This window comes from Aspergillus sclerotioniger, assembly GCF_003184525.1.
Source record: "Aspergillus sclerotioniger CBS 115572 chromosome Unknown BO94scaffold_1, whole genome shotgun sequence".
Taxonomy (NCBI): domain Eukaryota; kingdom Fungi; phylum Ascomycota; class Eurotiomycetes; order Eurotiales; family Aspergillaceae; genus Aspergillus; species Aspergillus sclerotioniger.
The window spans coordinates 854,779-882,360 of NW_020290991.1; the positions used below are offsets into that span (position 1 = coordinate 854,779).

Consider the following 27,582-nt stretch of genomic DNA (forward strand, 5'->3'; position numbering starts at 1 on the left):
CCCTTTCTCTTGGACTTACCAATCCTTTCTTTGCTCCCCACAAACCGAACCACTCCGTTCGCTGACTTACCCTGTCTGGCTGGCCTCTGGCGCACTCACTCACTCATCCTCCTCTCTCTTAGTCTCCCCCGAAAGTCACCGACCGATCTGTCGACTTCCAGCTAGCGACCCTCCCTACCCTCCTGTCCACCTCGCCGCGGCCTTGCTCTACACTTCCCTACACCTGGCGCTCCCATCCTGCCAGCTCCCGGGGAATTGGTCGGGAATTGATTGGCATTGAGACCGATGTAACGGATCGCGTGTTGCTGCCCTTGCTCTCCCAGCACACCTCCCCGCCCCCCCTCAAAGGGAGCCCAGTCCACCCCATCCCCAATTTACCCGTTCAGTTTGATCCCTCGGCGCGCATTGGGTCCGAATCCATCGTCCTCCCCCGATAACCTGCCCGAGGAACAAGCCTTATCTATCCCAGCATTCGGATTGGGTCTAGTCTACCTTCCAGTTGACCACTGATTCCGCCCCAGGATCAGACGATATAATTGTTGGCCTCTGAAGTCACCGAAAGCTTATCGGACTCGACCCGTTCACCTTCGCCTCAAACCCTACAATTTCAATCGCCGGATATACGGACATCGTCTCAATGAGGCCCCAGTAAGTCCCACTCCGGGCTTATATCACAATTCCCGATGGATCGGTTCGCTAATCTCTGGATCTTTTTGTGGCAGGCGGGAATATCATATCGTTGTCTTAGGCGCTGGTGGGTACATACTTCCGTCATGGAGATCAAGAAAGGTTCACCACTGACGATGGGTCCTCGTCGGCGCAACAGGAGGTGTGGGAAAGAGCTGTCTTACCGGTATGCTCCTGGTCGCGTACCTCCGCTATGGGCGCAGAGGTTTCCACAACCATTGCTGACGCTGGGTAGCTCAATTCGTGCAGAATGTCTGGATTGAGAGCTACGATCCGACAATTGAGGATTCCTACCGGAAGCAGATTGAGGTAGATGTAAGTTGGACTTCAACCCGGGGCTGAAGATAATTGCTCACGATTTAAGGGCCGGCAATGTATTCTGGAAATGTATGTCCTGCGCGAAGCGAAATGACTTCCGGACTACCTCAAAGCGTCACCGTGTCGATGAAGATTGCTGACCGACCTTGAATCCAGTTTGGACACCGCAGGAACCGAACAGTTCAGTAAGTCTGCCCGCTAACTCGATCGCATCACTGTTTTGGTACTGACATCTCACCAGCGGCCATGAGGTAAACACCGAGCCCATCCTGGTTCCCCTCGCCCGCCCAGCTACACGGGACGTTTTCAACCGTTGTCCTTCCGACCCCATGCTGACGTTGGACCTCTTTGTTTTTAGAGAGTTGTACATGAAACAAGGTCAAGGGTTCCTGCTCGTATTCTCGATTACGAGCATGTCCTCACTCAACGAGCTATCCGAACTACGCGAACAGATCATCCGTATCAAGGAGGATGAAAAAGTACCCATTGTTATTGTGGGCAACAAGTCCGATTTGGAAGAGGACCGCGCCGTGCAACGCGCTCGCGCCTTCGCCCTATCGCAGAGCTGGGGCAACGCCCCCTATTACGAAACCTCAGCCCGTCGACGCGCCAATGTCAACGAGGTCTTCATTGATCTCTGCCGACAGATCATCCGAAAGGACCTGCAAGGCAACTCGAAGAGCTCCGACTCGGACCGCAAACGGGAGGGCGGCAAAGGGCAGGACCGACGTAAGGATAAGAAGCGCCAGAACCGGCGCAAGGGTCCTTGCGTGATCCTATAATGACCCAAAACCGCGACCACGGAGACGACGAAAGCACCCCATAAACGAACGAAGCAAGCGTGGGCCAACTCTTACTCCCATCGCTCAATACTACGCATATGACTTACCTGCTGCACTGCACAATGCACATACCCCGTCTACAAAGCCTGTCTAATGTCGAACCACCTACTACTCTATGTCAGTTTTCATCATACGCCTGTCAACGTGCTCCAACGATAGATGTGATTTATAGCCGAAACTTTGTCTCCTATTACTCTACTTTTCTTCTATCTCTACTTCATACTTGAAATTTGCATGCATTTGTGATTTTATGCTGGAGGAATGGAAAAAGTGTAAATCTTTCTCTGCGAGTTTTTGTCTTGTTTTGCGAACAGCGAGGCTTGCCCTCTTTTTTCTTCATTCTTCCTTTCTTCCTATCATTCTGGATATCGCTGGAGAGCAGAAGAAATCGGATGGATTGCGGCGCAAACCTAACAGTTATAGATGTGTATCCTTCGATTGCGCCATTCTTCCTTTCTTCTGACCTCTTCATTATTAGTGATGTTTCTTCGAGTACTTATGTTACATGCCTTGTCCTTGTGCTTGTGCTGCATGCTTGCATGTGCCCTTCAGAGCGCCAGATAGAAATACGTCGCAGGACTGATTGATTTCATTAGGTGTTGATGGTGTTGATTCGTATTGTATAAGTTCTGTAGGCTACCATAGAATTCGCACCTCTTCTTGGATATGATAATCTAATCCCATCCCAATTTCCCCCCGAACATACTATAGGTAGTGACTACCCAACCCCCTCAAAGAACCATCCATCGCAGCCACAGTCACATAGTTGCATAAAGCTTTTTTTTTCTTCTACTCTGCTGATGTCATACTTTCGATATCCCCTTTCCTCTCCACAATTAATTCATGCCTGACTCAAACTCCAAACCCACCGCTGCACATCTTCCCCAGACAAAGTCCAGTCAACCTCCACAACTAACTATTCCCTAATTCTTAACAGCATACTTCCTCCTGAACACCTCATCAATCCCCTCCAGATAATAAGTCCCCGGTGCAAGGGAATCCACATCCCCAACAGGGGTATAGTTCTTGCTTCCGTAGGCTTGGAGTCGGAGGGCGCAGGCCTACCACAATCAATAGAGTTAGTATATAGCTTATTTGCTTAATCAGTTGTTTTATTGAGTCGGAGTTCAACTCACAGCTTCATATTCCTCCGGAGTGGCAATATATCTCTCTTTCAAACGCTGCATGAAATTGATTTTCTGGACGATGGGGGTCAAGTCGCCGGTGATTTTTAGGGCGAAGAGGGTGCTGGAGAGGCCGCTGCCGTACTTTTTATGTATCAAAGGAGAGGGGTTGGGTTAGTGAGGTTTGTAGATGGGGTGTTTGTTGGGGGAGGGGAGGGGAGCGTACGCTGAACATGCCGATGGTTTTTCCCTGGGCGGTGGTAAGGTCAATGCTGCTTATGAGACTGATGAGGGAGCAGTAGAGACTGGCTGTGTACATGTTTCCGCAGAGCGAAGGGGCGAGGATACATGGTTCGACGCGGGATTTGAAGTCGTCTTTTGTTAGCGAGATGAGGGCTTTTTCGAGGGGTTTGTCTTTGAGAGAGGACTCATAGGGAAGGGTTAGGAGGTCTGAGGGGATGAAGGGTATGGCTGTATCTGTGTTGGATGTGAGGATGTCGTTGTATTTGAGTCGACCGTAGGATTTGCTGACGAGTTTGCAGTTGGGGGTGTGAAAGGCCATGTAGTCGAAGAGGTCGAGGACGGGTTCCTTGCTGGATCTGCGACGGAGGAGGTCCTTATGGCATTCATCAATGGCGCGGAGGTAGCAGGTGATGGATTCGTGGCCGTTAACGAGAGGGAATTCGGCTTTGAGGTCTGGCTTGTAGAAATCGTAGGTGTGAGACATGTAGACGCCGCGGATGCTGGGGTCGAGGGAGAGGGCTGCGTTTGGACCGATAAGCATGGCGACGCAGCCTGCACCTCCGGTGGGACGGGTGGAGGGCTCGTTGTAGAGGGCAATGTCCGAGGCCACGACGATGGCGTCTCGACCGTCCCAGGAACGGGACTCGACCCAGTTCACGGCGTTGAAAAGGGCGTTGGTACCGCCGTAGCAGGCGTGGATGGTGTCGATGCCCTCGATACTTGTGTTGCCTGAGGGCTCGAAGAGGGTTGTGAGGACGGATTTGATCGATTTGGCTTTGTCGATGAGGGACTCGGTGCCTACTTCGAGACGGCCGATGGAGTTGGGGTCGATATTGTATTTGTGAAGGAGGGAGGAGACGGCTGTTAGGGCTAGAGTGCAGACGTCTGCATAAATGGTTTAGCTTAATTGATCCCAGAAGAGTTATGATGAGGACATGGTGGGTTTACCTTCTCTATCGGTGCAGAAGTTCATGTACTGGAGACCTAGTCCGATGGTGTATTTGCCGGCCGAAACGCCTTGGTGCTTCTCGAAGAGCGTTTGATTCAGGCACTGCTTTGATCAGAGACTGGCTTTGATGCAAGCTGTCAGAAAAGATGATACCTGTGCCGGAACATAGATCTCCATGGCCTTGATGCCAACATGCTCGGGGTAGCGTGCCATTGTGCAAGTGATATCTCAAGTCAATAGTTGAACAAATGAGGGTGTAGGAGTGTCTTGAAGACTGAGGATCTGAGCTGAACCCGACAGATCTCTTCAATTTATAGTTCAATACCACTGCTGCCTAATCTGCGTTCGATATGAGTTGAGAATCAGGATGAGTGGGAAAAGTGGCTGTGAGTTGGCAAGTCCTCCTAGTGTCGGACTGGCAGGACCGCAGGCGCCCGGGACAAGCAAGCAGCAGCCGATCAGACCACTAAGAAGGAGTTGGATCGATTGTGAGATCATGCGTGGGGTGCGAGAGCTGTGGTTTAGAGCTAGTGTGTAGAGCATAGGATGGAGAGTACGGCGTATATCAGATCCTGGATGGCTTCAGCCTGCGATCCTTTACGAGGATAACTGGGGCCATAAAGGGGTGGATCTCTTAGTAGATCCCATCACCTAAGGACCCAGCGTCTTTTAGTCCTTGTGAGATGAGATGAAAGGAACTTCCTGTTGCGGCATCATTCATTGAATGCGTCGCCATCCCCGGCGTGACTGGGACTTCCCACCACAGACAGCACCAGATACCCCACAGAACAGCCTAGGTCCCATGACCTACTTCTCAGGGAGGCCAATCATACTAGTCAATCGCATTTGTAAATTATCTGGACTGGAGAATAACAGGCCTAGTTCCCCCTTTCCTTTCAGGTTGAAAAAAGGGGTGCAGACATCTATGTCAAAATATGCCGTTTGTATTTAGCATTGTCATTTAAGAATATTTCTGACAATAGACAACGCTATCAGTATTCAAGTTGAACCTTGAAAAAGAATTCTGTTTCAGTCGACATGGCTCAGAATGCAGATGATTGCTAGAGCTACTCACACTGCAAAAGAACCACTCATCTGAGGGACCGGTAAGTGCCAACAAGTTAATGGTAGATAATATAAATCTTAAACGATGCACAGGACGTAAATCAATAGAAAGATTCCCTGTGGTAGTACCATGGCCTATACTAAATGTACCTCACATCCGGAACACCCCAAACCGAGTCTGGACATCATCCACCTTCCCACCCACGGCAGCCGCCAGCCCCAGGCCCAGGAAGCGTCTCGTCTGCGCCGGAGGAATGACACCATCATCCCACAGTCTGGCCGACGAAAAGACTGCCTCCGACTCGCGATCAATCCGAGCCTTCAAGTCCGGATCCGCCGTCCGGCCAACAGCTTCCATGACGGCGGAGAGTTGCTCCGAGCCCATGACGCCGATTTTGGCGTTGGGCCACATGAATAAGAACCGAGGGGAGTAGGCGCGGCCACTGGGAATCAATGGAATCAGCATGGAGGGATACAATAGATCAATGCATATGGACTTACCACATTCCATAATTTCCCGCGCCGGCGCTGGAACCGAATACGACTGTGAACTTAGGGACGTCTGCGCACGCCACGGCCGTGACAAGCTTTGCACCATTCTTTGCAATTCCACCCTTCTCCGCATCTGCACCGACCATGAAGCCGGAGATGTTTTGGAGGAAGATCAGGGGAATTTTGCGTTGTGCGCAGAGCTCAATGAAGTGTGCGCCTTTTAGAGAGGATTCGGAGAAAAGAATACCGTTGTTGGCGACAATGCCGACCTGGTGCCCGAAGATCCGGGCGAAACCAGTGACGAGAGTGATGCCGTAGTCGCGCTTGAATTCGGCAAATTCACTGCCGTCCACGATGCGGGCGATCACTTCGTGGACGGGGATTTGGCGACGAAGGTTAGTACCCACGATGCCGTTTAGCTCTGTTGGGTCATAGAGGGGCTCTTTGATGGCATCGCTAGGAAGGTTCTGGAGTGGAAGACTGGTCTTGGGGTAGTTGAGGTTGGAGATGGATCTGCGGGCGAGGATGATGGCGTGGGCGTCGTCGACGGCGAGGTAGTCTGTCACACCTGAGATTGTGCTGTGGAGGTGGCCACCACCTAGGTCTTCGGCGGAGACTTCCTCGCCCGTGGCAGCTTTGACGAGAGGAGGTCCGGCCAGGAAGATGGTGCCTTGGTTCTCGACGATGATGGTCTCGTCGCTCATAGCGGGAACATACGCTCCCCCGGCTGTGCAGGGACCCATAACAACGGAAATTTGGGGGATGCCCAGGGAACTCATGCGAGCTTGGTTGAAAAAGATGCGGCCAAAGTGTTCTTTGTCTGGAAAGACGTCTGCTTGGTGAGGGAGATTGGCGCCGCCAGAATCGACGAGGTAGAGGCAGGGGAGTTTGTTCTCCTGCGCAATTGCCTGTGCGCGGAGATGCTTTTTGACCGTGATTGGGTAGTATGTGCCTCCTTTGACAGTGCTGTCATTGGCCACAATCATACAGGTGACCCCTTCGACTGTTCCGATCCCTGTGATGATACCTCCTGCGGGGACGTCGTCGCAGTAGACTTCGTGGCCTGCGAGGGGAGAGAGTTCCAGGAACGAGGTGCCTGGGTCGATGAGGGCGGTGACTCGATCGCGGGGAAGCATCTTCCCTCTAGCGAGGTGTTTGTCCTTTGCCTTTTGCGGGCCTCCTTGGGATATGGTGCTGTGGAGATTGGTCATTCGATCGAGGAGCTCCTGCATTTGCTGGGCGTTGTCCTTGAAATCGGAGGACGAGGTGTCCACTGCCGTGGGAAGAACCGAGATAGCAGATGCATGATGAGGATGTGTGTAGCTAGCAACACATCTGGTGGTTGAGAGGAAGGGTGATCTTGTTGGGCGTTGTCGCGCGAGAAGACAGCGTGAGGGAAGGGCGGGTGGTTTGGATCGCAGGCTCCGCAGAAGCGGAGACGGAGCGCGCATTGCGGGGATGCTGGACGGGGATGAGCTGACGATGCTCGGGAGCCGACAAGAGGGTATTTGAGAAAGGTTCTTGCGTGCAGACTATAGCATAGCGTACCCAAGCCGGAGGAGCCACACGAGGGACTTTTGTAGTTGGCAATGGAGGAAGATGGTGCAGAGGCCGAATCGACGCCGGCGGACAGGCAGGTGACAATTGCGGAGAAGGGCGGCGATGATTGCCGCGGGTAACCGTGCTCACCCCCGGGTTTATCAACTATCCTCCACGCCGTCATCCGAGCTGCATAATTCCCTCCCTTCCTAGCCATTTTTTCTCTTCTCGTCTTGAATCAATCTCAAAGATCCAGCATTTGTCTTCTATTGTATACCTAGCGTCATGGCCGCTCGCCCCAAACTCCCTTTCTTCGTCCGCAATTCGTCCCGGACACTGGCCCGGTGGAGGAAACCCTTCATCCAGCCCCCCGCACTACGCACCCTTGTCACCAAACACCCCAAGGACTTTGTCCCTCCTACAGAAGAGGACCTGGTGGAGCTTCGTGAGCGCGTACAAGAATTCACCCGTGTGTATCACCCCTCAACATGTTTTGCTCGGCTATATTGATCGTTGTTTGCGAATCAAGGGCGCGAAATTCCCGAAGAGGTTGCCGCGAAGACCGACGCCCAGAATGAGTTTCCGGCGGAGATGTGGAAGAAGCTTGGTGATGCTGGGTGGGTGCCTCCAATAATATAAGATAACTATGCGTGTAACTCAGGACCAGTCAATCTAACATCATCCCCAGGTTCCTCGGCATCACGGCCAATGAAGAATACGGTGGACTGGGAATGGGATACCAGGCTCACTGTATCGTCATGGAGGAGATTAGTCGCGCATCCGGTAAAGATTCCTGATGCGTTTGTCATTGATAAGTCTCTCACCGTTAGAACCAGGAAGCATTGCCCTTTCCTACGCCGCACACTCTCAGCTCTGCGTCAACCAGCTCTCCTTGAACGGGACAACCGACCAAAAGGAACGTTTCCTTCCTGGACTCCTATCAGGCGATAAAGTCGGTGCTCTTGCAATGTCTGAGCACTCTGCTGGATCAGATGTTGTTAGCATGAAGACAACGGCCAAGGCCGTCGACGGCGGGTGGCTATTGAACGGGACGAAGATGTGGATTACCAATGTGAGCTTCCCATTCCTCATTCCCCAGATGAGAATTCAATGGCTAACCAGGCGATGTGTACAACTTACAGGGCCCCGACGCAGACTACATCGTTGTCTACGCAAAGACGGAACCCGAAAAAGCCTCTAAGGGCATCACGGCCTTCGTCGTGGAAAAGACCTTTAAAGGATTCTCTTGCGCCCGCAAGCTGGATAAGCTAGGCATGCGCGGCTCTAACACCGGTGAGCTCATCTTCGAGGACGTCTTCGTCCCGAAGGAGAACGTTCTTGGGGAGGTGAACCGCGGCGTGAAGGTTCTAATGGAGGGCCTGGATCTGGAGCGTCTTGTTCTTAGCGCTGGTCCGTTGGGGTACGTTCCATCATTTCTCCCATCCCTCGGTCGCAGCGATACTAAATTAAGATCCCACAGTATCATGCAAGCCGCTCTCGACCTCGTCCTCCCCTACACTCACGTCCGCAAGCAGTTCGGTATGCCCATCGCCCACAACCAGCTGATCCAGGGTAAGCTGGCAGACATGTACACAAAGCTTGCAGCTTCTCGCGCCTACACGTACGCTACTGCGCGACAGATCGATAACTCGGCCGCGGAGTCATCTGGTACTTTGATCCGCACGCAAGACTGCGCCGGTGCTATCCTCTATGCCGCGGAGAGAGCGACAGAGTGTGCTCTGGATGCAATCCAGCTGATGGGAGGCAACGGTTACATCAACGAGATCCCCGCGGGACGGTTACTGCGGGATGCGAAGCTGTATGAGATCGGGGCTGGGACGAGCGAGATCCGACGGATGGTGATCGGACGTGCATTTAACAAGGAGTTTGCATAGACATCTATTCATTCCTGTCATTGATTCCCATGTCCTGCCCTACTCGTTCTTATCTCGTGTCATATATACCACCAGACTTACATGAGCGGATTGTCTAGGGTTCATACCATTGTCAAATTGTATGTTCATGTTCTCATAATCTCATTTCTATACAGAGTTCAAATTACTTTTTATTTCTGGCCGACCGCCGCACCGGACCCGACGGTGCTGAGTGAGTCTCTTTCGTCTCCCCGACTTTCTGGGTTGCAATGCGTTTAGATCTTGGCCTGCTGGTAGGTTCCACTTCCGGAACGGGGTCGGCTTCTTCAGCCTTGCGCTTCCGACCTCTTGTCGCCGGTTTATCCGCCGCAGCGGTGACACCATTTGGCTTGGAATTCTTCACCTGGAGAGAATCAGCTGGCTCGACCGCATCGGGATGGGCCCCATTGGTTTCAGCCTCTTTCTCCAGCTCAACAATCTCCGAATCAGCAGGCGTTTCGACAACTGCCCCATTACTTAGCCCATTTGTCACCTCTACTTCCACCTCATCCTCAACCTCAACCTCATCCTCATCCTCATCCTCAACCCCAACCTCAACCTCATCCTCATCCTCCACGTCTGCATCCGCCTCATCCTCATCCCCATCCCCATACAAATCCTCTGCAGCCACCACCCCAGCCCCACCCATCCACTCCTTCCCATCCTTTCGTACCCTGACGCGCCCAATCGCGGGATGCGAATTCCGAAAAACCTCCCTCCAATTCTTCAACAGGGCCACCTTTTCTCCCTCGCCTGGCTCATGCAGCGCGATTTTGACCTCATCGCTAGGACTTCTCCACACAACACCCTGGAACGCTGCGATGTCGAACTGCGGGGTCTTGGTAGTAGATTTGTGGCTGCGTTTCGTGGGCGGAATACCCGCTGCTGGGATTTGGGATAAGGCGTTGAGGGCGCGCTGGCGGCGGACTACGGTGGGGTCTTGGTCGTAGTAGTCGTCGGAAAGATCGTCCCAGTCGCTAAAGAAATCTTCGGCTTCGAGGGCTGGGTCGTCGTAGAAGATGAAGTCGTTTGTGGCGGTGGCTGTTGCAGCGAGGTCGTCCTGTGGATGGGCAGTGTTAGTATGTGTTTAGGGGGGGAAGAATCTGTTACGGGGACATACGGCGACGGTCGGGTCGGGTTCTTCAACCCAGAAGATGTCTTCGTCGTATTCGTCGTAGAAGTCTTCATCGTCGGACATGGTTGCGAGGTGTATGAGTATGCGTGGTGGTGGAAGTGAAGGTGGTAAGCAGAAAGGAATCGGGGGTTGTCGGTAGTCGACTGATGAATGGGCAGGATAGGACGGTTAACACAATGCGCAAGAACAAACTCAGAATAGAAGATGTATAAGCGCCTGACGGAGTAAGCAAGCGACCAATTCTGTCTCGGCCAGAGTGGTGTAAACACAGAAAGCGCAGATCTATGCGACGGGCGTGGCCTGGGACTCTAGGAGTGATGCAATGGGCTGGTTGGAGTCTTGAAAAAACCGGCGGGTGGATCGCGCCCATCACGTGCCGGGTTTCCCCGCAGCCGCGCTTTGCGTCGGCTCAAGGGGTGCACTGCAGGCCGTACAAGAAGCTCGGCTGCGGTCGCATTGGATTTGGTATTCCTCAGAACCTGGTGGCCTACACTTTCGAATATGCCAGTGGTTTTATGAACACGCTCTGCCTGCGGTGTTGACTTCTTCTTGTGGCACTGACCAGCGGCGTCTCTTATCATTCATTACACTACCATGCCGCTCTCGTCTCTTCTCCGCACTTCGTCCCGCCTGGGGCCGCCAGTGGCTCGGAGGTTCAGAAGAGCGGCCTCCACCGTGTCCTCCACGGCCCCCAAGTCCCAAAAATCCTTGGACTCGATTCTTATTGCGAATAGAGGAGAAATTGCATTGTGCGTCTGCCAATCATGGTGGTTTGTTGGTGCTAACATTGCGTTACCTGTTACAGACGTGTTGGACGGACCGCTGCTGAACACGGAATCCGAGTAACGACGCTCTACACTGATCCGGATAGCAAGGCGCAACACGCGCTGAGCTCGCCCTTTGCCTTTAACCTGGGATCTGTCTCCGCTTACCTCGACGGAGATCGAATTATTGAGATTGCCAAGAAGGAAGGCTGCCAAGGGATACACCCAGGTTACGGCTTTGTGAGTGGTGTCCGTTACACATAGGGAGCGATGATACTAATCGCTCGGACCATTCCAGCTGAGTGAGAACGCGGCCTTTGCGCGAAAATGCACGGAGGCTGGGATGGTCTTCATTGGCCCTCCGTGGAAGGCCATCGAAGACATGGGAGATAAGAGGTAACATGATCTGGCGTATACTTGTGAGCAGTACTGACGGCTGTGCAGCCAATCCAAGAAGATCATGACCGCGGCTGGTGTGCCGTGTGTACCGGGATATCATGGTGATAACCAGGATGTCAACTTTCTCGAAACCGAGGCCGACAAGATCAAATACCCCGTGCTGATTAAAGCGATCAAGGGAGGCGGCGGCAAGGGAATGCGTATCGCTCACACCAAAGCCGAATTCCAAGCCCAGCTGCAGTCCGCAAAATCAGAAGCACTCAATTCATTTGGGGACGATCAGGTGCTGGTGGAGAAATACATCACCACCCCCCGTCACATCGAAGTCCAAGTGTTCGCTGATAAGCACGGGAACTCTGTTGCTCTGGGCGAACGGGATTGCAGCATACAACGAAGACACCAGAAGATTCTCGAGGAATCTCCGGCTCCTCATCTACCTGATGCAACGAGGAAGGACATCTGGGCTAAAGCCCGATCGGCCGCATTGGCTGTCGGCTACGAAGGTGCCGGCACCGTTGAGTTCATCTTTGACAACGACACCGGCGAATTCTTCTTCATGGAGATGAACACTAGACTCCAGGTGGAGCACCCGGTCACCGAAATGGTTACCGGACAGGATCTTGTGCACTGGCAGCTCAAGGTAGCAGAAGGCGCTCCACTTCCGTTGAGTCAGGAAGATGTGGAGGCATTCATGGCAAGCCGCGGACATGCCATCGAAGCTAGAATCTACGCGGAGAACCCTGACCAGGGGTTTATCCCGGACTCTGGCACCCTGCTCCATGTCCGTACTCCCGCCACCACCGATGATGTTAGGATTGACGCGGGGTTCGTCGCGGGCGACGATGTCTCGGCGCATTATGATCCAATGATTGCGAAATTGATTGTGAGAGGCAGCACGCGGGAAGAGGCGATCCGCAAGCTTGCAGCTGCGCTGGAGGAGTATGAAATCGCAGGTCCAATCACGAACATAGAATTCCTGAAGACCATCTGCCGGAGCCCTGGTTTCATCAGCGGAGATGTGGAAACCGGGTATATCGAGAAACATCGCGAAGAGTTATTCACAAGGGAGGCCATTGCGCCCGAGGTGTTGGCTCAAGTGGCCCTGGCCTGTCTCCACCATGATTCCGAACCTGGAACGGGAACGCAAGCCGAATTTGAGGGTTCTGCTGTAGGCTTTGGCCCGGGGTACCAGGCACGTCAGATCTCATTGGCCGAGCTAAGTCCCGGGACAAAGAACGACTCGAAGTTTGATGTTCGGGTCCAACAAACGGGGTCCAACACGTTCAATATCGACGTTGGAAGACACTCATTTGAACAAGTTGTGAGCCATAGAGATCCGACCTCCCGGGTTGTCACCTCCTTCTTCCCACACACCCGCCTGGACACTACGGTGATCCGCGACGAGGACACAATCATCGCTTTCCAACGAGGGACGCAGTATCGGTTGGCTATACCCCGGGCCAAGTGGATGGAGAAGGCATTGGGAATGAAGGACGTGACGAACAGCGTTCTCGCACCAATGCCGTGCAAGGTACTGCGAGTCGAAGTCCAGGCGGGCGATGTGGTTGAAAAGGATCAGCCCCTGGTCGTGATCGAGAGTATGAAGATGGAAACGGTCATCCGCAGTCCGCAGAGGGGAACCATCTGTAAAGTGGTACACCAACAAGGAGTAAGTCACACAGCCCCTCCCCTGCTCTATTATTGCCCAGCCACCAGATTGGTGTCCTCCATATGAGCTTTGTCGCATGGGATTACTGCCTGTCCGCAGCCCGGGGACGACCAGGACTTGGAAGTCTGGAACTGCCAGACCTTGGTAAGGCTTGCCAGGAGACAGCTGGTTTACCTCCTCGCGCCACGGGCAGTGCACAGACCCTGTCATCAATCTTCCACGAGATTATCTTTGGACCTCAAAAATCTCCACCGTCCCAACCCATTACTGGCGATGACTAACAGGTACCTTGCAGGACCAATGCAAGAGCGGAACACCGCTGGTTGAATTTGAAGAAGAGAGCGGTGAGTAAGGAATGCGCAGTCACGAGGCTGCATCGACAGCGACGATGAGAAGTGGTCATTTGTGGTGGAAACAAAATCTGGGGCTTATGGAATAATGGCTTGGATGCATGTATGGAGTTACTGCAGAGTATAGTGTAGACGACTTATCTCCGGTGACAATGATAAATGGACACGAATCATTGCAACGGAAGACCCGTCGCCGTGTCCAGATAGGGTAGGCGCGGAAGCTAGGTCCCGGGCCTGAATGTCATGGGGACACCTAAGACGCAATACCCCAGTCCAGCCTTTTCGGCATAACGATATGACCCGTGTAGCAATCTGACTATCTTCATCCCCGGCACGGCACTGCAGTCTGCACAAACCCACTGGGGCAAACTCTTTCGCCCACGCAGCCATTCATCTAATTTCGGACTTGTATTGTGTATGGTATGTTCACTCTTAACATCAGAGTAGCATCACAAAACAACAGCTTTTACAGCTGTTGCACCAAGTATTTTGGATGGATCTAGACGAAGCTAGCTATAGTCCGCGAACCATCCGCGTCCCCACTTCTGAGACACCGGTTAGCGCACGGGATGCCCGAGTCACCAGCCTCCACACCAGGACCCATCAATATATGGGGCCCCGTCCAGAAACACGGTAGGATTACGTTTAATTGTTGACTTGGGGGAGGAGAAAATTGGAGCCAAGGTCCGGGGTAGGGCAAAGTTCAATGTTGCCTGCCTGCTCATCTCCTTGCCCAGGAGGTGGCGAATTAGCCCTTCTCCATTGTTGTTATGGATATGTTGCTGGTCAGGATGTTTATTTTTGCCGCTCAGGAGGAAGATCCCATGCGTGTGCGGCAATGGCCATCTGCGGCCAGAAAGTACGTGTAGGCCGTGTTGCGTGCAGGCATGACAGCTAACCATGGTTCCAGGCCGGGGTAGAGTTCTGGTGTGGTTGATAAGGAACGGTTTGTTCCAATTGCATTAGGTAAGATTCAAGCGAGGTGTCACCAATGTGATAGGAGATATATTTAGATGCTTGCTTATGCTTTAAGGGATATTGGTCAGGTGGACAGAGGGGATGGGGAACCATTGAAGTCAAGACAAGTGCTAAGAAGCAACATTCATACCGGTACTTAGTTCGGGGATCCGATGCATTTTGGTATTGCATTCGGGCTGGCAGTCACGGCATCCTGAATAATCAAGGCCCGAGACCGGGACTCTGGGGTGTCCGAGGGGTGATCGGTCAGCAGATGGTGTTATAGTGTATACCAACATGGATAAGGAACTTGGTAGAAGAAAAAGAAGGGCCGAAGGGAATTCCTGTATCTGCTTCTAATCTGGGGAGGCGTGGCCGAGTCACACGGGGGCGAAGAAAGAGGAAGGCGCTCCACTGCAGATCCCGGTCCGATCGCTGCATGGCGGTTGGGGCCTGGCCCACGGTTCCATCGCCGCCTGACATCACCTTGGATCCGGAGACAACAGAAAAACAAACCACCAAAACGAAAATGGAAGAATTCTATCGACCATTCTCACTCTGCCAGCCAGTCAGCTGGATCATGCCGGCAGTCGTGCTGGTCTGACTCGTCCTCGCTGCCCTTGGCAATGCCCCTGTTTCACCGCAACTGGCGGTGCTCCACGATGCTCCCCTAGCTACCTCTCACATTTCCCAGCTCTTTTATTTACTGGGATTAATCTCTTGTGCCCACTCACCTCCTTGGGAGCTCTCCGCAATTTCTTTTCTGTTCCATTGGGTTGCCGCCTTGTGGACACACGTCCCGATCGATCCAAGTGTTTTGCCTTGAGCTTCGCGACTCTCCTTTCTCAAAGTAGAAGCGAATTTCATCACACTGTTCCCATCCACCTGTCTACCGCATATAAGAAGGTAAGTCGCCGTGCATGTTCTCCTTGACCCCCAGCTTTATGATTTCTGATCGCTTTACATCGGTCCATCCCTTTGCCACGTGGTCGCCGTTGTCCAACACTGACGTCAATCACATAGTTGTTTCTCAGTCTCTTTGTCGCTATACACAATGTTCAAACCCCCGGTCGCTTGTCAAGCCGCGAAGGCAGTTTTCCAATCCTCACGCCCAGCTGTATTGGCACGGCCATCGCTGAACACATTCGTCCGGCCCCTCTCCTCGACCGCCTCTCGTTTCAACACAGATGATGACAAGATTAAGAAGGATCCCTTATTAACAGCAACTACCAAGGCTCCTGAGGGCACATTAGGCGAGAAGGAAGGCCGTTTTGCCCGTACCGACGAGAATGTCAAGATTGAGTATCCCGATGATGAGAACATGCCCCGGTCTCCGATCGTTCAGGGCCGTGGTGGAATGCACTTCAAGCGTACCCTGGCCCAGTTCTCCCTCGAGAACAGAGTCACCCTCGTGACTGGAGGTGCTCGTGGCCTGGGACTGACCATGTCTCAGGCTATTGTGGCTTCGGGATCTGACCTGGCCATTGTCGACTTGAACAGTACGTGTTTGTACATTAGGGCAAACTTGCAATTGCTAACGCACCCTAGAGGAGGAAGCCGAGGACCAGGCTAAGAAGCTCGTGGAGCAGTTCCAGAAAGAAAATCCGGGATTAGAAGCTGACCAGTACGTTAGACAACCTTTAGCTGAAGAAGTTAGACACTGATGGAAATGACAGGATGCCGACTGTTACCGCTCATTATGCAGACGTGTCTAAGCCCGACTCTGTGAACGCTGCCATCGCAGAAGTACTCGAGAAACACAAAAAGATTGATCACCTCGTTACCTCCGCCGGTTTTACTGAGAACTTTGATGCAATTTCATACCCCCACGACCGGATGCAGAAGCTGTGGGGTGTCGTCGTGGATGGAACCTACCTGTTCGCTACTGGTGTTGCCAAGCACCTAATGGATCGTAAGGCCTCTGGTAGCATGGTCATGATCGGTAGCATGTCTGGTGCGATTGTCAACGTCCCCCAGCCCCAGGCTCCTTACAACGCGGCCAAGGCAGCCGTCCGTCACCTTGCCTCCTCCCTTGCCGTTGAGTGGGCCGGCCACGACATTCGCGTCAACTGCATCAGCCCTGGATACATGCTGACTGCACTGTAAGTCTCCGCGCTAGCTGCAAATGTGACAGATACTAACATGGCCTAGTACTCGCAAGATCTTGGACGAAAACCCCGAGCTCCGCGACAAGTGGATTTCCCTGATTCCCACCGGGAAGATGGGTGCACCGGAGGACCTGATGGGCGCCGTGACATTCCTGCTCAGTGATGCGTCCCGCTACGTTACGGGCGCTGACCTTCGCGTCGACGGTGGCTACACCCTGACCTAAAAGCATTGGGGTTCTTTTCTTTCTACGTGACATGGTGTACGAAATTACTTCGGGACTGGGTTCGGAGACGGGTTTGATTTCTAGCGGTGTGTTTAATTAATACTTGAGCTCTGGGATGATCTATGTGTTGCATTTGTTATGAAGAAATTTCTGATTTGGGCCGTTCTCGGAGCATACCAGGATACTTTAAAGTACGGATGGTTTTGTTGCTGTGGAACACCAATTAATTGAAACGATAGAAAGGTCACCAATACGCATGATGCGATTTCTTTGCGTTTGTTGTCATTCCTCACATACTATGTACCTTTCAATTGACAGTATTATATTGAGGAAGATCTTTTGAAACTTTATCCAATCACAAAAAACATGGCATTCACAATATTCCTTCAGTGCACTCATTGCACATGGCTACCCCATACAGCCTGGAAGAAACAAACAGGTGCAGACTAAGAAGACCATACCACCACTACAGCCGCAATATGCGTTCCAGAGTAATGTTAAATATTCAGCCCTACGAATTATTCCATACTTTGTGGCGCATGCATCCTATCCAGCATAAGAGATGACCCGCAGCTTGACTGAACTCCCACATTACCAAAAGCACGGCACCTTGATACCCACTCCCATAATCCAAATCGAGTTAGTAGGCAACTAGCGCCAGAAACACGCAAAGAGCAGACACTGATAGAAAGCACTTCGAGATCTTCCCACCTACAGATGGAATATGACTTTTTCTTCATCACGTTACCCGCCATTTCGTCCCCTACATAAGGGCCCATAATCCCTGCTCTTACTTGCTTCATATTCTTCACCATCCCTCATCTAATCCAAATATACAGACCCTCAGATAATTCATCAATGTGCTAATTTTCCGAGCCACATATATACTTCCACTACAAAATCTCACCCAGGAAGACCGGGGAATGAACCTTGATTAACTATGTAGTTAATCCAGATTCAGCCCCACCAAACTTTGTCGGACATTACATGTTGTGGGTGCTGTCAGGGACCATGGCAAAGATCTGGACAGTCCCAAAAGATACAGTCGACAAGTCCATGCAGGTATATAATGTGGCTGGTTATTGGCCGTCCTCATTTGACACACCCTGAGCATGAAACTCTGTGGTCTATCCTCGGACGATAACATGGTGTAGTATACTCCCAGATTAGATCACCACCCCGATGATCAGAGTTTCTAACTATCCTACAGATAACCCATTACCAAGTGAACGAAACGTGCAACATCACGATCAAAGCTTTACGTATGTCTATCTACGGGGCACCGATATTATTGACAAATCATGAAAGACATGTTCATCCTTGTTGAAAGGCGTCGACCTACATTTTACATTCCATGTTTTGGTCTGTTCGGTTGTCCAACTTCATGAGAATAACCCTGATATCATCTGTATAAGTGACATGTCTATTCCAGAGGCAGACATTGGTATAGTACTGCTCGCCAGTGTGGAAGCAAAACCACGGATACCACCACACAGGGTGAGCAGGAGCATGTGAACGATGAGCATCACGTACCAATGTGACTATGCTCGTGAGAATACTGATTATTCTCCTCATTGCCATGACAAGCTGATCCAACTACGAGTGGGGACTAGCTTCAGCTATCCACAAGAGCGATAATCCACTAATTTATCATGAAGAAAAGACACGAGGCATTCGCGCGCGTCAAACTGCTCTGTATCCTGACTTGAGCTCACCCAGAAATTAGCTGTTGGTGTTTGGTATCAACCGGACTGACAGGAGGTTGACTCAGCGCTTGGCACGTTCAACGGCCTAACCTAGGACCAGGAGGATATGATCAAGAAGGCGAATTCTTTCTTGAAGGAGTGTCACATGAACAAAGAGGAGTGACGAAAGCAGATGGTTGAAGAGAAGGAAGCCACGATAAGAAAGCAGACGCTTCTGCATGCTCTAGGTTATTCTTCCAAGCAAGTTGAGAAGTTGGTGCCGGTGGACCTTCTGGTGGAGATTAGTTTTACCGGCATTCTGTCTTTCTTACATCGGGGTTGCATGTTCAGGATTTCAGTGGTGATGTGTTGGTGTGAGTGGTGGAGGGGAAATAGATTGTTTTTCTTGTGAGCATGACTTTCTATTGCGGAGTTGTGTTGAGTCATGCATTATACCCGAATGGCGTTATTTAGCCAATATTGTTTCAAGTACATTTGGTTTGGTGATATGAAGCACATTTCAATAAAGCCACTATCAAGATAAACCAATGACAGCGTTTCTGGCTCGAAAAACAGCATACAATCTCAAAGAGCCGAAAGAGATACCGCCATGAGAAAAACAATCTGAAAGAGAAGACCGACCACACAGAGCCAAACAATAATAACCACTCTTGTAGTGATGCAAATGGCACCGCTGAAAGACCTCGTAATAATACCAATATGGATACTCAAAACTCATAAGGTCTCTTAAACGAATGCAGTCTCTCAACAAAACAATCTTCATGGACGCCAAATTGTCCAGACTGACCAAGCGTTACGTATCCATACAAACCATTCTTATTAATGTGATACACATCTCGCTTCAATTTGTCAGGAAGATCAGCTTTCTTAAAAGCTTCATCGACATCGTTACGGGCGTCCCTGGAAAGACTATCTTTGGCCATATCAACTGACCAGGCCACCCAATCTTCCATAATCTTGCGCATGTACCGGTCGGACTGGGTCCGAACAAGACAAACCGACACACGGCGATAATCACAGGCCTCGATGATTCTCAAATCAACCTTTCACAGCAGCATCAGCCATATAAGAAACCCCCAAGTAGACATCCATGGTTCCATAACATACCGGTTGAAGCCACCCCGAATAAACCACCACAACGCAATCATATAAGCCGAGTAGGTATTGCTTGAAAAAGCCCACTTTCCCAACCGTGTCCATATCAACACTAGGGATATCATGGACCCAAACAGGGGTTCGATCACTCAAAAGAGACTTGTGTATCTCGCGAGTCGTCCCAGATGATCTGCCCACTGGAGCCGCACCATGCTCTCCGTTTCGATATCCCCTCAGGGCATTCACCAAGGAGGTTTTGCCGGTCCCTGATGCTCCTATCACGGCGATATGGCATCCGTTTTCCCAACCAAAGTCCATTCGAGACCAATGGACATAGGTGTCCTCGCCTAGAGGTCTTGGGAAGCAGCAACAATTCTCCGATTCGGCCATTGTACGGGTTGGAAGGAGAATGATTCTTGTGGAAAACGCCGCAAATGCAGGTCGGGGACGGATGTAGAAAGGATGTCGCTTGGTTAGCGAGTCTGAAGGTGAAGACAACAAATGGGTTTTGATACTCTCCACAATAACCACAGAGGGACCTTTTGAGGAGGAAGAGAGGAAGAATGAGGGACGCACTACAAGGCATACCGGCCAGGCTACAACCAGTTTATACTTTTTCACTTGTACCACCTGCCCCGCCTTGAGTGTTGTAGCAGAATTTTCACCGCTTGAAATGGAATTGTTTGAGACTTTTGATTGGGATGGAAGGCCAGAGAATGGAAGGGGGAGAAAGTAGTAAGAGAATTACTAGCTAGCATTTAGCAGAAGTCTTGTAGTAAGTGCACAGGGGCTATATCATAAGAACACAACACACAACCCAACATGAATCTATTCACAAACCTCTAACAATCCCTACAACCGACTCCAGGTGAACCCAAGAGTTCCATGACAACAAACTACTACACTCTAATGTATACTAAAGCAAATCAATCACGCCCTGAAGCTACTATTCACTTCCACTCCATCCATCCATCCCTATGCTCTATACCCTTCATTCACTACCGCCCAAGCATTGTGTTATACCAGTAGTAGTACTATATAACCCCACCCCAAGCCTTCTATTCCTCCCCCCCCCCTCCCTCCCTCATTTTCCCTCTACCCAAAGTATCCCACCCCTTAACCTCCCTCCAAACCACACTCCATCTAACAAAACACAATTATCATCACAATCAACATGCCCAACCACCCGTAAGTTCCACCCCCCTCCCACTCACCATCCCAAACCTAACCTCATCTCAATCCCCCCCCCCCCCCCAGCACCCCGTCCTCTTTCCCCCCACGAACAAAAAATCGTCGATGCTCTGGGCGGTTGGGAGCCCTTCATGCGATTCATCCACCTGACACCCGGTAACGGATGGTCCGCCACCCTGGCAATGAATTTCTTGTCCGCGGCCATCGAAACAATCGATATGCTTCCGGAGGCTGCGTTCGAAGATGATGCGAATATCAAAGATTACTTTGATGTGGATGGCTGGGGGCTTATGATGGGACTTGATTTCACGTTTTTGTTTGGTGAGTTTGGGTGGGGGTTTTCGCTTGCCTTGTTTTGATGTGGAATGGATTGGATTGGGGTTGATGGCTGACTGATTGGTGGTTTGGTGGGAAGATATGCGTAACGAGTTGAGGAGGGAGTAGATGGATGGGTTGGATTGGATTGAGGTGGCGTTGGTTGAGGATGATGGTTGTGGGGAGGGGGCAGTGGACGTTCTTATGGATTGGTCGTTTGTGGTATCTCGTATCTCGTTATATTGGGGTTGGATGGGATTTAAGGAGAAGTGATGATTCTGCCTTCTACGCTTCAATTAACGGATTGCTTAATGTTACATGGAACGGGTGGTATCTTCCCTGGTGATCCTCTCCATACGTATTGATTTATCGGAATATCAGTCATACTACTACATCATCTCTGGGTAATACCGACCAAATGGTATTAGTTTGAGTTAAACCCATGTGTTCCTGTCAAATGAAATCTCTCGCTTTTGACAACAGCGGGACATTCCATGGACGCAAATGACAAGTTGAGTTGAGCGAAATGAATTTCCGGCCCTTAGCGAGCATGACATCAAGCATGGAGGTAACCCCCAACGAGCGTGCATCGGTTTTTAAATGACCTCCAGTCCCCTCTTTTCATTATCCCCACTCCTCAAGCCCTCTTCCCTATCACTCACTCCAGTCAAGGAAACCCTCATCTCAAAGCCATGGCTCCCAAGTCCCCCCTCTTCGATCGTATCCTCAATCTCCTCGAGACCGGTCTCGACACCACCGGAGCATGGAAACTAGCCCAACGAATCCGTCGGATCCAGCAAAACCGACAAGGCCTGCTGACGGCCAAAGAGATCGAGGCGATCACCATTCTTCTGACCAACGATTTCAGCCGACGCATGAACGCTCAATACGAGGGCATGTTTATGGAAAGGCGAGCGACGATCCTGAAACAGCTGGACCACATCGTTGGGGGAAACGTGGCAGACAATCTCGAGAAAGAGCTCATTGCGGTCGAACTGAACTTGAAGGAGCTGGAGAGATACATTGGGGCGGTCGAGAAGACGTATCAGTCCATGCTCAAGGAGGAAGGTGATAAGCCTTTTGGTAGGGCGATCAAGGCGCACTGGAAGAGGAAGAATTGGCAGCTGTCGAAGCGGTTGCGAGATGATTGTGCGAAACGGGGTGGGTGTTGTGCTAGAGGTTGTGGGTGCTGCGAGAAGCAGAGGAGTGAGTTGAGGCCTGGGGTGGTGGGTCATTGTACCTTTGCCTGTGCGTGCTGTGAGCAGGCGAGGGGGGAGGAGGTGGAGAATTATGAGGTTTTGGATGTTTGTGAGAATTATGAGATTCTGGCGAAGGGCAATCGCCGTGCTGATTCAATTATGAAGGCATATGTTTGGGGGGTTTGAGAGAGGGAGAGGATGGTACTAGTCCAAGCTACGACGTGGATTTGCTGAGAGCTTGTGGGTTTTTTTGACTACGTATTGTTGTGATTTGGCTTTTGATTCCGTCCATCGATTTGAGTCGGTCCGGGAAATCGGCCAGTTCAACGAAGAGACACATTGGCACGTATGATGAGAGTAGTAGGCTTTCACATCCTGAGTAGACGTAGACCATTGTGGTAAATTGTGGAGGATTGAACTAGTATAGCCAGTATGAGAAGCCAGTTGGTAGCAACAAACTATCTAGAAAACCACTCAAAGATACTGCATGGTCTAGACCCGGCTTCCTACATAAATGATCAACAATGTATGCACAAAAGATTGCATAAGAGATTGCAGAAAGATTGCTTATGATATCAGTTGTCGGCAAAGTACCCGCTCTGGATTATTTCATCCTGCGAGGCCAGGTCGCACATCAGACATGTTCAATCTCGGTGGCCTGGTGTCCATTGTTCGCGATGAATATTGCATGGCTAGGTTGGAAAAGTGGATTTAGCTAAAGTTGGGGGATCACATCCGTGGTGGATCTGGCGAGATACAGAGAATCTAGCCACTGTGTTTGAGCTGAAAATTTACTCGTCCCGGAAGATACGCCCTAGAAAAGAGTGATTGATGATGAAGGGGAGATAAAATGGAGCAGGTGGAAAATACTGGGCGGGAAAGGAGATATTCACAAAATTGGGACATCGCGATGGGTGGATAATCCTGTCGTCCCATTACTGGGCGCTTTCCTTATGTCTAGCCATACATCTACCCTTCAAGAGCGAGTAATTTTTCACATCAATACATGGCATCGCAGATGTCTGTAGCATTGGAAAGTGCAGATCTATGTCTATCGGCACACATGATAATATCGTAAGTTTCGTCTAAACTCGTCTTGTGTTCCTTCACTCTATTTCTTCAACCGTTGCCTTCTCTTCCATGACACGCTCCAGAATCCTGTCTCCGACCGGCAGGTGTTTCGACATCGACACGGCGGCGAAGATGGAGGGAGCATCACGGAAGATCTCGTCCACCTCTTCAAGGGACCGGCCCTTGGTCTCGGGGTAGAATAGATAGATTATAGGAGGGATGATGCCACCGATGACGGCGTACACAATATAGTAGCGGTATCCGATATCGTCAATGGCGACCGGGGTAATCATTGCGACGACAAACATCCTAGAAGAGAAAGGGTTAGCTGAGATTGGAGGAGGGAGGAAAAGCTCCATACCATAGCCATTGATTGGCAATCGAGATAGCCTGCATGGCGACTCGAAGACGAGCAGGGGCAACCTCGGCGGGGTAAAGGAAGTTAGCGCCCAAAAAGCCGATCGGAAGGAAGAAGTTGTAAATGAAGATGAACAGGGCGGAGATAATGGAAGCCGTATGGTTGTTGGTGAAGGAGTTCGAGACCGCCAACGCCAGCATGCACATGGCCATGCCGCCGCCACTGACCATGAACGCCGTCCGCCGTCCCATGCGGTCAATGATGGCAAAGCCCACAAAGCAGCAGAGGAATTTCCACGTCAACGCGCATGCAGCCAGGATCTTGGACAGACTGGCACCGAGTCCAAGATCGGTCTGGAAGATGAGAGGGATGTAGACTGAAATGAGGGTCCCACCGGTCATTTGCTGGAAGAACTGGAGGGTGATACACAAAATAAACCGATACAAGAGCTTCTCCTCTCCCATTGTGAAGATGTCTGCGAGTCTAAGTGTGTGGTTCGATGATTCTTCCAGAGAAATCTCGTAAGCACGAAGTTCCCCAACAACCTCCAACGAGTCCATCCCTTGGCCTCTCAGAGACGCCAGAGTGGATTGCGCCAAGTCCGATCTATTCTTCATGACGAGCCAGCGAGGGGACTCGGGAAGGAAGAAGATGCTGCCCATGATGATAAAAGAAAACAATGCTGGGATAGCAAGAGAGCCTCTCCACGAAGCAGGAGAATTCTCGATCTGATAGAAACCGAAGTTGACCCACTGCGTCAAGGCAAAACCAAAGGCGATGAACATGCCGGTCAACACCACGTTTCGTCCTCGCTGAGCGGCAGGCGCGCACTCCGATTGCCAGACCGGTACAGTTGCACTCAGCATGCCGACACCCCATCCCAGAACCACTCTGCCGACCACGAATTGAGCGAGGGAGTACGCGGTGCACTCCAACGCCTGGCCGATCAATGCAATCACTGCGCCACAGAAGATCGTACGGCGACGACCAAGCATGTCTCCAACGATCATGCAAATTAAAGATCCAAAAAGCGCCCCAATTGTGTACGACGCGACCACAGCACCTTGGACAGTGGCATTGTGGGATTTCTGGGCCCCTGTTGTATGGATAGTATCGATTTCTGGAAACACTTTGACCCAGGAGGGGAAATCATCGAGACCTCCGACGCCCGACTGGTTGTAACCGAATAAGATAAAGGAGGGGCAAGCAACCAAGAGAATTTGCGCGTAACGGAGCGCTTGACCTTGCATTGTGCCTAAGTTCCGTAAGAAGGGGGATCTCAGGTGTTGCAGGGAGGGCTCCGGAAAGGGGGGAAAGGCAGAAGATAGAAAGGAAAAGAGAGAGCAGCCATTGTTACTCCTGGGGGCCGGCTCGTAGAAAAGTCAAGAGACAGAGCACTAGTCCTAGAAGCAATCAACCGTGGGGGTCTCTGTACGTGGGCTGATGAATCGTCCACCCCCTCCAAACACCGGACTGTTGCCGAACGATCTGGCCGGGATGACGTTCATCAGCTTGCCATGGCCCCGCATGCAAGGGAGAGATGGATACCGATGTGCAACCAGGAGTCCAGGATGGAGACCTCTGTACGGGGTAGAATGGAAGCGATACCTCACCTTCTCACCGGGGGGGGATCCTTGGGTCTCAACCGAACGGCGTACGGCCTCCGTAATGTGTCTGATATTCCACCAGACGCCACATGGTTGGATCTTATGCATAGCACTGGTTAACTGTTGTTGAACTAGCGGCGACTCTCCGACGGCCGGGGGCCTGGTTAGTTCGGCTCCAGTTGCCGCATTCCACCAATCGAAGGCCTGGGATCCTCTGGGGCATCCCAACCGTGGTTCCCTCTATCTCCGCAATACTAAAGCACCCCGGGCTTTAGCCCCGCGTCCAGGCACTCCGATAGACCGATACACAGTACAGGCCAGACCCACGTTACGGGCGGTATCGTGTCTTGAAAACCGAAATCCTTTATCCGAGGGCGTGAGCAACGGATGTTGTCCGATACTCAGGTCCACCGTCCGGCCGGCAGTCTTGGATCGGACCTCAACCTGAGGGACTGATTGGGAGGTGGCTATAGTAAGGTTAGTACATCATACGCGAGATGAAGTCATAATGGGAATGTGATAGCGGCTCACCGAGTCAGTACACAGAACAGGTCATCAGTGCATTCCAGGATGCCCGGGAGAGGAGGGAGGCCGGGAAAAAGCAGAGAGACGGAGCTGAGGTGGGAATGCGCCTGAGCGGTCAGGCCATGGGAAGGACGATGTCATGGCGCGCCAATGTTGGGAGGGCCGCGTGACTGTTGACACCACGGGATTTCCCCACCATGGCTGGATCTGGCCAAGCCGGGGCAACTGGATCGCAGGCGGATTTGAGTGGTCCGATCGGGGGGTCAGATTCTGATCCTCTCGCTGTCTCGGAGTTTTTCCCATGGAGTCCAAATGCTTAGCCTGCTTGTGTCGCCATGGCGGTCTCCAGCCGCTCAATGGTCCAACGCCACTGAGGCATTTATTAATATTGCTTATCCCACAGGGCGACCTACCTACCCAAGTCTATTAGAGATGGAACTGCTTACTTATTCCGGTGTGCTGTACGCCCTGTTATTCTTTATAAGCAGCATGCACTCTTGTGTAACCCAGGCTCAGCTGTGTGCTGTCTTTGATTCTGCCTATTCCCCGAGGAAAGGTAGGAGGGACCAGTCAGCTGGACTGAAGAGTCAGCGCAGGTGCATCCACTACCGAGGCCGTTTACCCGGTCTCACCAATACCCACTAAGCTTAATATTGAGGCTTATGCGTGGGATGGCGGTATTTTATGCTTTTCAGTTCCCCCAGTCAACCCAGGTATTCACTGGATCTGAACCCCTCCAGACAAAGGGGCCAAAAATTACAAAAAAGACTGTAGGGTGCATTGCAAGTCCACATCCCTACTTGTGTCAGGTTATGGAAACACAGCTCAGGATAAGGTGCTATGTTTTAAACCGGATTGATGTGGATAGCGAAAAGCTGCGTTTGCAACGCCTTCCACGGATAAAGAATTACTCTCACCCTCTGTCTAAGGCTGCAAATATCAGCCCATGCCCAACTCAGGCATCCAATACCATCTCCGGTATTGGCCAATCTCCAACTGATGTTGGACACTCCAAGTCCCACTGCCTACCGTAGGATGCCAGACTTGGCGCAGCCCTGTACGATCCATCTGTATGGAGGAAACTGTGTCTGACACTGGCAATCCTTGCGAGGAGAACACTTAGCGCCGACTCAGGCGGACAGCACGGTCTGAGAGTCGGGTGCCCGCTTCTGGTACTTCCTTTTTTTCCCAGTAACCTCTCTTCCTGTTAGTATTACCTCCCGGGAAACCTTTATGCTTAACGCCTTTCTCCTTATCCAACACATTAGTCAAAGCCTAATTTTGTCTTGTGGTATCCTGCCTTCCGGTCGCATGAAACAAGTAAATACAGTCCTATCATTCTACAACTGGCCCAGGGGAGCTGGTAATCCACTGAAAGATTGCCACAAGCACCTGTATCGTATAGTATCAGAGCAACATGTGAATGTGTCTTGATTCCTTATTAGATACTGCTGGTTAGGAGTGAGATTATGATACGATCCATCTCAATCAGCCAAAACACTGAGTAACACGCCGTCAACCTCCTGGATTGTATCAAGCAGGCCATGGGAGGCATGCATATCGATTGCTCTGCTTGACCGAGCACTACACAACGAGCTCACTACATGAAGCACTTTGTATCAATCATTACAGCGTCCAATGGTGAATGTATGTTCTCGAAGAACATATCTGGAACCACTAAGGTGTCAGGATGTACTGGTTCTCATGGAGTATCGACTTAACTTTAGGTGATTCCAA

General features: G+C 51.4%; 10 protein-coding genes across 10 annotated transcripts; 5 read left to right on the forward strand and 5 right to left on the reverse strand.

Annotated features, from left to right (window-relative positions):
- The first annotated feature begins 197 nt into the window (after positions 1–197).
- On the forward strand, positions 198–1,942 carry BO94DRAFT_10182 (putative RAS small monomeric GTPase (Rsr1)). The gene is made up of 8 exons (XM_025605459.1): positions 198–648; positions 723–754; positions 827–853; positions 923–1,002; positions 1,052–1,074; positions 1,162–1,190; positions 1,247–1,256; positions 1,364–1,942. The coding sequence occupies exons 1-8, from the start codon at positions 638–640 to the stop codon at positions 1,785–1,787; spliced, it is 636 nt and encodes a 211-aa protein (XP_025473193.1). The 5' UTR covers positions 198–637; the 3' UTR covers positions 1,788–1,942.
- Positions 1,943–2,499: 557 nt separating this feature from the next.
- On the reverse strand, positions 2,500–4,624 carry BO94DRAFT_529819 (hydroxymethylglutaryl-CoA synthase). Its single transcript, XM_025610532.1, has 5 exons — positions 4,317–4,624; positions 4,163–4,265; positions 3,198–4,099; positions 2,984–3,115; positions 2,500–2,908 (listed from the first exon to the last, which is right to left on the reverse strand). Exons 1-5 carry the CDS (start codon positions 4,374–4,376, stop codon positions 2,771–2,773), a joined length of 1,335 nt encoding a protein of 444 aa, XP_025473194.1. The 5' UTR covers positions 4,377–4,624; the 3' UTR covers positions 2,500–2,770.
- Positions 4,625–4,980: 356 nt separating this feature from the next.
- On the reverse strand, positions 4,981–7,311 carry BO94DRAFT_570748 (putative 3-methylcrotonyl-CoA carboxylase, beta subunit (MccB)). The gene is made up of 2 exons (XM_025614837.1): positions 5,730–7,311; positions 4,981–5,671 (listed from the first exon to the last, which is right to left on the reverse strand). The coding sequence occupies exons 1-2, from the start codon at positions 7,169–7,171 to the stop codon at positions 5,380–5,382; spliced, it is 1,734 nt and encodes a 577-aa protein (XP_025473195.1). The 5' UTR covers positions 7,172–7,311; the 3' UTR covers positions 4,981–5,379.
- A 154-nt stretch (positions 7,312–7,465) lies between these two features.
- On the forward strand, positions 7,466–9,309 carry BO94DRAFT_529821 (isovaleryl-CoA dehydrogenase). Its single transcript, XM_025610533.1, has 6 exons — positions 7,466–7,728; positions 7,789–7,876; positions 7,948–8,042; positions 8,096–8,331; positions 8,402–8,679; positions 8,740–9,309. Exons 1-6 carry the CDS (start codon positions 7,545–7,547, stop codon positions 9,152–9,154), a joined length of 1,296 nt encoding a protein of 431 aa, XP_025473196.1. The 5' UTR covers positions 7,466–7,544; the 3' UTR covers positions 9,155–9,309.
- Positions 9,271–10,614, reverse strand: BO94DRAFT_529822 (uncharacterized protein). The gene is made up of 2 exons (XM_025610534.1): positions 10,293–10,614; positions 9,271–10,232 (listed from the first exon to the last, which is right to left on the reverse strand). The coding sequence occupies exons 1-2, from the start codon at positions 10,368–10,370 to the stop codon at positions 9,318–9,320; spliced, it is 993 nt and encodes a 330-aa protein (XP_025473197.1). The 5' UTR covers positions 10,371–10,614; the 3' UTR covers positions 9,271–9,317.
- Positions 10,615–10,789: 175 nt separating this feature from the next.
- BO94DRAFT_529824 (acetyl/propionyl/methylcrotonyl-CoA carboxylase subunit alpha) lies at positions 10,790–13,895 on the forward strand. Its single transcript, XM_025610535.1, has 5 exons — positions 10,790–11,056; positions 11,113–11,311; positions 11,370–11,467; positions 11,516–13,139; positions 13,435–13,895. Exons 1-5 carry the CDS (start codon positions 10,902–10,904, stop codon positions 13,489–13,491), a joined length of 2,133 nt encoding a protein of 710 aa, XP_025473198.1. The 5' UTR covers positions 10,790–10,901; the 3' UTR covers positions 13,492–13,895.
- A 1,605-nt stretch (positions 13,896–15,500) lies between these two features.
- Positions 15,501–16,778, forward strand: BO94DRAFT_454048 (putative D-arabinitol dehydrogenase ArbD; the record flags this gene model as incomplete). Its single annotated transcript, XM_025607593.1, has 4 exons — positions 15,501–15,945; positions 15,995–16,070; positions 16,123–16,548; positions 16,598–16,778. The coding sequence occupies 4 exons, from the start codon at positions 15,501–15,503 to the stop codon at positions 16,776–16,778; spliced, it is 1,128 nt and encodes a 375-aa protein (XP_025473199.1).
- Positions 16,779–19,191: 2,413 nt separating this feature from the next.
- BO94DRAFT_580288 (uncharacterized protein) lies at positions 19,192–19,969 on the reverse strand (the record flags this gene model as incomplete). Its single annotated transcript, XM_025615316.1, has 2 exons — positions 19,192–19,527; positions 19,592–19,969. The coding sequence occupies 2 exons, from the start codon at positions 19,967–19,969 to the stop codon at positions 19,192–19,194; spliced, it is 714 nt and encodes a 237-aa protein (XP_025473200.1).
- Positions 19,970–21,605: 1,636 nt separating this feature from the next.
- On the forward strand, positions 21,606–22,470 carry BO94DRAFT_592154 (uncharacterized protein; the record flags this gene model as incomplete). The annotated part of the gene is made up of 1 exon (XM_025616137.1): positions 21,606–22,470. Exon 1 carries the CDS (start codon positions 21,778–21,780, stop codon positions 22,468–22,470), a length of 693 nt encoding a protein of 230 aa, XP_025473201.1. The 5' UTR covers positions 21,606–21,777.
- An 835-nt stretch (positions 22,471–23,305) lies between these two features.
- BO94DRAFT_10494 (general substrate transporter) lies at positions 23,306–25,059 on the reverse strand. Its single transcript, XM_025605477.1, has 2 exons — positions 23,717–25,059; positions 23,306–23,664 (listed from the first exon to the last, which is right to left on the reverse strand). Exons 1-2 carry the CDS (start codon positions 24,961–24,963, stop codon positions 23,391–23,393), a joined length of 1,521 nt encoding a protein of 506 aa, XP_025473202.1. The 5' UTR covers positions 24,964–25,059; the 3' UTR covers positions 23,306–23,390.
- Between the last annotated feature and the right edge of the window lie 2,523 nt (positions 25,060–27,582).